The sequence below is a fragment of the Petromyzon marinus genome, chromosome 59 (genome assembly GCF_048934315.1).
Source record: "Petromyzon marinus isolate PM22_M1 ecotype Great Lakes invasive population chromosome 59, UKy_Petmar_22M1.pri1.0, whole genome shotgun sequence".
NCBI lineage: Eukaryota > Metazoa > Chordata > Hyperoartia > Petromyzontiformes > Petromyzontidae > Petromyzon > Petromyzon marinus.
In genome coordinates, this window is record NC_133725.1 from 6,357,102 (window position 1) to 6,364,918 (window position 7,817).

The window sequence follows — 7,817 nt, forward strand, 5'->3', positions numbered from 1 at the left end:
TGCTGCGACCGTTCCACCTGAAGACGGAAGCTTGCGTTGCCTCCGAAACGTCGTGATTTTATTCTTTTATTTTGTTCTACCTACGTGACTTTACCGAACAAAACCCCGCAAAGAGCATGAATCCTTGCAGTCACGAAAGCTTCAAGTCTAGAATTGTTTGAACACCCCAAACGCGACTCCTGTTGTTTTTGGCGTTGCCCCAAAAGAGGACGCTACGGCCTATTCTTATTTTGCAGAGGCACAATGCTCTGCCCACTCAGATATCGAAGAGGCAAAGCAGCAGCAGTAGCAGCAGTAGCTGCTGCTGCCACCACGCACGCAGCTTTGCTGCTGGGACATTGGAGTTTCTACCTGGGGCAATTGGTCAATTCAATGACGACCCCCCTCCACCCCCCGCCCCCCCCCCACTGCTGCGGTTTTCACCTCTCCCGCCACGGTGAAAATCACTCGACGCGCGGTGCAGGCGATGAATTCCCCACCACGTGATGGTGATGACGAGGATAGCGATAACGATGAATTCCCCGACACGTGATGGTGATGATGACGATGGCGATAACGATGAATTCCCCACCACGTGATGGCGATGATGACGATGGCGGGACGATGAATCCCCCGACACGTGATGATGACGATAGCGGTGACGATGAATCCCCCGACACGTGATGGCGATGACGACGATGACGATGAATCCCCTTCCACGTGATGATGACGATTACGACGACGATGACGATAAATCTTCCTCCACGTGATGGTGATGATGACGATGAATCCCCTTCCACGTGATGATGATGATGACGACGATGGCGATGACGATGAATCTCCCTCCACGTGATGATGATGACGACGACGACGACGATGAATCCACATCCACGTGATGATGACGATGACGATGAATCTCCCTCCACGTGATGATGACAACGACGACGATGAATCTCCCTCCACGTGATGATGACGATGACGACGATAGCGATGACGATGACATCAGCCACCTTTGAGCTCTCATCACGCGCGCCCAGCTCGCCTCTCTTAAAAACACACACAAGAGCTCGCGGCGCTTTTACATTGGTAAACAACAACAAGAACAGCAGCAGCAGCAACAATAACAACAACAATAATAATAACAAAATAGTTTCGAAGCGACGAGAGACGGCGGTCAGACAAAAACCCACCGAGTGAGCCCCGTGCGGGTGACGGCTGACCCGGCAGTAACTGGTTCAAGCCAGTCACTCGCAAACTCGCTCACCCGCTCACCTAGTCACCCGCTCACCTAGTCACCCGCTCACCTAGTGACCCTCTCACCTAGTCACCCGCTCACATAGTCACCCGCTCACCTAGTCACCCGCTCACATAGTGACCCGCTCACATAGTGACCCTCTCACCTAGTCACCCGCTCACCTAGTGACCCTCTCACCTAGTGACCCTCTCACATAGTCACCCGCTCACATAGTGACCCGCTCACCTAGTCACCCGCTCACATAGTGACGCTCTCACCTAGTGACCCTCTCACCTAGTGACCCTCTGACCTAGTCACCCGCTCACATAGTCACCCGCTCACCTAGTCACCCGCTCACCTAGTCAACCGCTTACCTAGTCACCCGCTCACCTAGTGACCCGCTCACCGAGTCAACCGCTCACCTAGTGACCCGCTCACCTAGTCACCCGCTCACCTAGTGACCCACTCACCTAGTCACCCGCTCAAATAGTCACCCGCTCACCTAGTCACCCGCTCACATAGTCACCCATATAATTTACAGAGTAAAGCGGCAGTCAGGCTAATGGACGATCAGGCACTCATCGGTTAATGTCAGTCACTCGCTCACCCACTCACCTAGTCACCCACTCACCTAGTCACCCACTCACCTAGTCACACACTCACTCACTCACCTAGTCACCCACTCACCTAGTCACCCACTAACCTAGTCACCCACTCACCTAGTCACCCACTCACCTAGTCACCCACTCACCCATATAATTCACAAAGTAAAGCAACAGTCAGGCGGATGGCCGATCCAGCATTAATCGATTCACGCCAGTCACTCGCATACTCGCTCACCCAGTATCTCACTCACACAGTCACCCACTCACGCATTCACTCACTCACATAGTCACCCACTCGCGCATTCACTCACTCACTCACATAGTCACCCACTCACGCATTCACTCACTCACTCACATAGTCACCCATTCACACTGCAGGTCAACCTCACCTCTCTCTCTCTCTCTGCTGCTTCCCTTGAACCGCCGCTCCACAGTGGAATTCTCTCCTCCTATCATCATCATCACCGCCACCATCACAACCACAACCATCGTCACCACCATCATCATCACCATCATCATCATCACAATCATCACTACCATCATCATCACCAGCATCACCAACACCACCGTCACCACCACCATCATCATCAGCATCATCACTAGCATCACCAACACCACCACCATCGTCACCATCATCATCATCATCAATCACCAACACCACCACCATTGTCCTCACAACGGCCTTGCCCATGCCAACCCGTGTGCTGCTCCTGGCCGCTGGACGTGTTGGCACTCTTCTTAGTACACAGTGCCGCCTCTGTGTTTCAGAACAACAACAACAACAATAACAACAAACAAACACACAAATCAACAGTGAACTCTCATCAGGGGACCCAGGAAACCGATGGCCCAGCGCCCCTGAACTCGGAGCGGTCCCAACACCCAGGGCAGCTGTGGCACCACTCAACCGCTGTCCGGGTGGCCCTGCTCCCGAACCGTCGGTCATTATGAATCGACCCTCCCCCCCTCCCCCCCCCAATCGGGAGGAGGGGGGGTGGTGGTGGTGGTGGTGGTGGCAACTTCAGCAGACGAAGCCGCCTTCTTCGATGTACGCCTCTGCCCTCAGGGTGAACATCTGGAGCAGGGGGTAGGAGGGGGGCAGCTCGACGGCCCGCGTCTCGTTCCCCGCGGCCCGCGTCTCCGCCGTGGCCGCCGTGAAGCCCACGATGAGCAGCGCGCCCCGGGCGCCGGGCCCCAAGGCCTCCCAGACGCGGGCGAGCCGTGCCCGCTCCTCGCCGCCGCCGCCGCCGCCGCCGCCCGCCGCGGACAGCAGCGCCAGCAGCCGCGCCACGAGTCGCGGCTCGGGCGGCGAGGGGGTCCCCTCGGCGCGGAGCAGCGCCGGGGCGCCGGACGCCTCCACGAGCCGGCGCAGGGCCCGGCAGAAGCAGCCGAGGGTCCTCGCCGATCCGGGGCTCGCCGCGAGCACGACGCCCGTCGGCGGGGCGTCGCCGCCGCCGCCGCCGTTCGCCGGGGCGGCCGCGGCGGCGGCGGCGGCGGCGGCGGCGGCGGCGGCGACGGCTCGCTGCAGCCGGGCCATCTCGGCGTGGGGCTGCGTGGGGAACTCCGCGCGCAGCAGCAGCAGCCAGCGCCGCGAGAGGAGGAGGAGGAGTGGGGGGTGGTGGTGGTGGTGGTGGTGGTGGGCCCGGGAGCGCCAGGCCGCGGGGCGCGAGGCCGCGTGGAGCGAGCGCGGGGCCGGGGCGCCGCCCATGCGGACGAGGTGGACGCTGACTGCCACGAAGAGGAGGGCGAGCGCGGCCCCGAGGGTGGCCGACGTGGGCCAGTCCGAGGCCTCCTTGCGGGGGCCGCCGCGCCGCCGGGCCGCGGGGGGACCCATGGGCGGTGCCCGCACGTGGCGCGAGACGCGCCCCGCCACCTAGCGCGAGCCGTCCGTGCGGTCAGTCGGTCAAAATCGATGCGTGTTGGGGCGGCGGTCCTTCACTTGAACCGCAGCCGTGCACCCCCCCTTTTGCTTCTCGAGCGTACAAAGCAGAGAATGTCAACGGCTAACACAGGGTTTGATGGAACAAAGTAAGCCGGAGCTTACGCCAGCCCCCCCCCCCCCCGTGCTCAATTTGTGTTTTCGATTAATTTTACCTTCTGAAATAAAGAAGATCTTGGCCATGCCTCGCACCCCCAGAAAGGGCATCCGGCAGGTAGGATGTAAACATCACAGTCAGTTAAGACGTCACCTGGTTAATAACGTCCTTCCAACGATTGCTCAGTTTGTACCCATCTTCTCGGTTTAAGTTGTGTCTGTATATCTGGATGGCTTCATGAACACATCTCTGAAGATAGCCGGTGGGTTTGCAGAGTACCTTCGTCTTGGAAAAATCAGGTAAAGTCTTAACTGACTGTGATGTTTCCGTCCTACCTGCCTATGTCCGCTGTTATTTCCGACTCTCTGTGTGTGTCTATCTCTCTGTGCCTCTTGAATTACACTCTCATGCTCATATGCCCTTTGGATTTCTCTCTCATGCTCACATGTCCTTTGGATTGCACTCGCATGCTCAAATGTCTTTTGGATTGCACTCTCATACTCACATGTCCTATGGATTACACTCTCATACTCACATGTCCTTTGGATTGAACTCTCATACTAGGAAAGTCATCGATGCTGTGGCATACTAAGCTCGTGCATTGACATGCTAGTCTCTCACAATACAATAGCCACTTCCACAGCCTCAGGCAGACCGTCTCTAGCCCCGCCCTCTTACTCTGAGGCTGCACCCATCTCAGGCCTACATAAGACCTTGTCTCAGAAACGTCGTGATTTATGCTTTTTTTCTACCCACGTGACTTCACCGAAAGAACCAAAGAGTTTGGATTCCTGCAGCCACGAAAGCTTCAAATCTAAATAATACGATAAATCGCTAACCTTCAAAGTTGAAGGCGGTACAGTACTATAGTAATATAGCAAGTGCAGAATCACTGAACCGGAATTGATAGCTTGAAAGCATTTAGCGCGGGGCCCTTGAAAGTGCGGGGCCCCCTAGCATATGTATCTACTTGTGTAGCTACTACATATGTATTCCATAATTCGCACATATACATATCTAGTAGCTACTTGTGTAGCTACTACATATGTATTCCATTAAATCGCACATATACATATGTAGCTACTTGTGTAGATACTACATATGTATTCCATTAAATCGCACATATACATATGTAGCTACTTGTGTAGCTACTACATATGTATTCCATTAAATCACACATATACATATGTAGTAGCTACTTGTGTAGCTACTACATATGTATTCCATTAATCGCACATATACATATGTAGTAGCTACTTGTGTAGCTACTACATATGTATTCCATTAAATCTCACATATACATATGTAGCTACTTGTGTAGATACTACATATGTATTCCATTAAATCGCACGTATACATATGTAGCTACTTGTGTAGCTACTACATGTGTATTCCATTAAATCGCACATATACATATTCCATTAAATCGCACATATACATATGTAGTAGCTACTTGTGTAGCTACTACATATGTATTCCATTAAATCGCACATATACATATGTAGCTACTTGTGTAGCTACTACATGTGTATTCCATTAAATCGCACATATACATATGCAGTAGCTACTTGTGTAGCTACTACATATGTATTCCATTAAATCGCACATATACAGATGTAGCTACTTGTGTAGCTACTATATATGTATTCCATTAAATTACACATATACATATGTAGTAGCTACTTGCGCAATGAGGATAACCCGGCACTGCTCAGAGGAGGCGCCACGAGGAGGAACCGCAGACGAGAAGCGAGGAAGACATCATCATCATCATCAGCACCAGCCACGTGGTCGTGATGAGCCGGCGCCTACCAACGATTGCCCCAGCTCTGCGGTTCTCTACAAATTAAACCGCCATCGGCCCAAATTCACGCACCCCCAACTCCCCGCACGCACCCCCAACTCCCCGCACGGACCCCCAACTCCCCGCACGGACACTCGCAGATCCTCCCACAAAGACAAAGATAACCCCCCCGCGCCCCCCGTATAGCCTTAACAGACTGTTAGGGCAAGTGCTGTTAAGCGAGTAGCTGCCGTGACACGCGTCTCGTCGAGCTGGCGGCGCCGAATAAACGTCGAATTTTTAATGTTTACGGCACGTCAACACCTCGACTCCGCCTCTTAGAGATATGTCATTGTCGCTTAAAGTAAGTCCGGGGGAGGCGTGATGCGTAACGATCACGTATCCACAACGTGCCATTAAATCACTTGGAAATAAAAGGCTCTACTTAACACTCGTTAGTGTACAGCAGTAAACTTGAACAGAAATTACACGGTGTGTCTAATCGTACACCTGCACCTCGAACTACACACACACACACACGGTAGACTCATATAAGACAAAGACGAAAATCCCCCGTATAGTCTGCAATAGGATGTTAGGGAAAGTGCTGTTAGCGAACACCTATAAAGGCCGGCACGGCACAGGAGGAGGCGTGGTGGGCAGACCGCCTTTACCTGCCCAGTGGCGATGTTTACGTACGGCACCAGGTACTCGTTTGAGGCTGAGTCGACCTAGTGGAGGCCCAAGACCGGTTCAGATAATCGTCACTGGCGGTGTTGGCCGTGAGCGGGAATGCGAACTCGGGTCACCAGGTTCGTAGGCACAGCGCGCTAACCGCTGCACCACCGCTCCCCACACGCACGCAAGTGCCCACACGCACTCGCACGCACACGCACACTCGTATACACACACATACACAAAGATCCCCCGTATAGCCTTAACAGACTGTAGGGGCAAGTGCTGTTAGCGTGCACCTATGAAGGCTGGAACGGTACACGAGGGGGTGGGTGGCCAGCACCACGCCCGACCGCCTTTGTCTCCCTAGTGGCAATGTTTACACACCGCACCAGGTACTCATTTGAGGCTGAGTCGACCTAGGGGATGCCCAGGACCGGTTCAGATAATCGTCACTGGTGTTGGCCGTGAGCGGGAATCAAACCCGGGTCGCCAGGTTCATAGCGCAGCGCGCTAACCGCTGCACCACCGCTCCCCACACGCACGCACTCACACTCGCACACGCACGCACACATATACACACACATACACACACTCTCACACTCACCCCCTCTGCTCACCTTACGTAGCGCCGCCGAAATTGCGTTCCAAGACTTGAGGTGAGCGTCTCGAGTGAGTCCGTGTCAGGTGAGACTCATCTCATCAGGTGAGTTTAAACCCCGTCCCCAGGTGAGCGCGATGCCTCGGCCCAGGTGAGTGCGGAGTGGTGTCCCAGGTGAGTTGGTGGAGTGGTGTCCCAGGTGAGTTGGTGAAGTGGTGTCCCAGGTGAGTTGGTGGAGTGGTGTCCCGGGTGAGTTGGTGGAGTGGTGTCTCAGGTGAGTGTGCAGGCAGTCGTTGGAGAAGTCCCCCACGCGTTGCTCGGCGTTACGCGTGCGATGCCGTCAGACCGGCCCAGCAGGAATCACCGCCTTGGCGATGTCGCAAGCTCACGATTGTTGTATTGCTTCACTGGGGTTCGTGGGGGGAGGGGGGGGGGAGTGCACGTGGTTGCTAATTACCTGTCGGCGTTATATAAGCGCCACTCATCCACCATTTCAATCTAGATTTGAAGCTTCCGTGACTGTAGGAATCCATACTCTTTGGTTCTTTCGGTAAAGTCACGTGGTAGGTAGAAAAATAATAGATCACGATGTTTCGATCGCAACACAATCAACCGTCCACCCACCACCATCCACCACTATCCATCTCCACCATCCACCACCCACCACAATCCATCACGATCCACCACCCACAACCATCCATCACCATGCACCACCACCACCTACCCACCATCCATGCATCCACCACCCACGCCTCTACCGGCGTCAGCCAGGTGCCTCCTCACTCCACGAAGTCGCTCACTCAATGCGGTGCTCACTCACTCAATGCGGTGCTCACTCACTCAATGTGCTGCTCACTCACTCAATGTGGTGCTCACTCACCCAATGCGGTGCTCACTCACTCAA

The 7,817-nt window shown here is 54.6% G+C and overlaps 1 protein-coding gene across 2 annotated transcripts; it reads right to left on the bottom strand.

The window, feature by feature from the left end:
- Nucleotides 1–398: 398 nt before the first annotated feature.
- Nucleotides 399–7,494, bottom strand: LOC142905833 (uncharacterized). Of its 2 annotated transcripts, XR_012929829.1 has the most exons (3): nucleotides 6,933–7,494; nucleotides 1,917–3,691; nucleotides 399–1,884 (listed from the first exon to the last, which is right to left on the bottom strand). XR_012929829.1 is itself a non-coding variant. In XM_076053050.1 (2 exons), the coding sequence occupies exon 2, from the start codon at nucleotides 3,650–3,652 to the stop codon at nucleotides 2,840–2,842; it is 813 nt and encodes a 270-aa protein (XP_075909165.1). In that variant the 5' UTR covers nucleotides 3,653–3,691; nucleotides 6,933–7,494; the 3' UTR covers nucleotides 399–2,839. The 2 variants fall into 2 exon arrangements, 1 of the variants encoding a protein (XP_075909165.1); XM_076053050.1 differs by having other exon boundaries at nucleotides 399–3,691.
- Nucleotides 7,495–7,817: the final 323 nt, after the last annotated feature.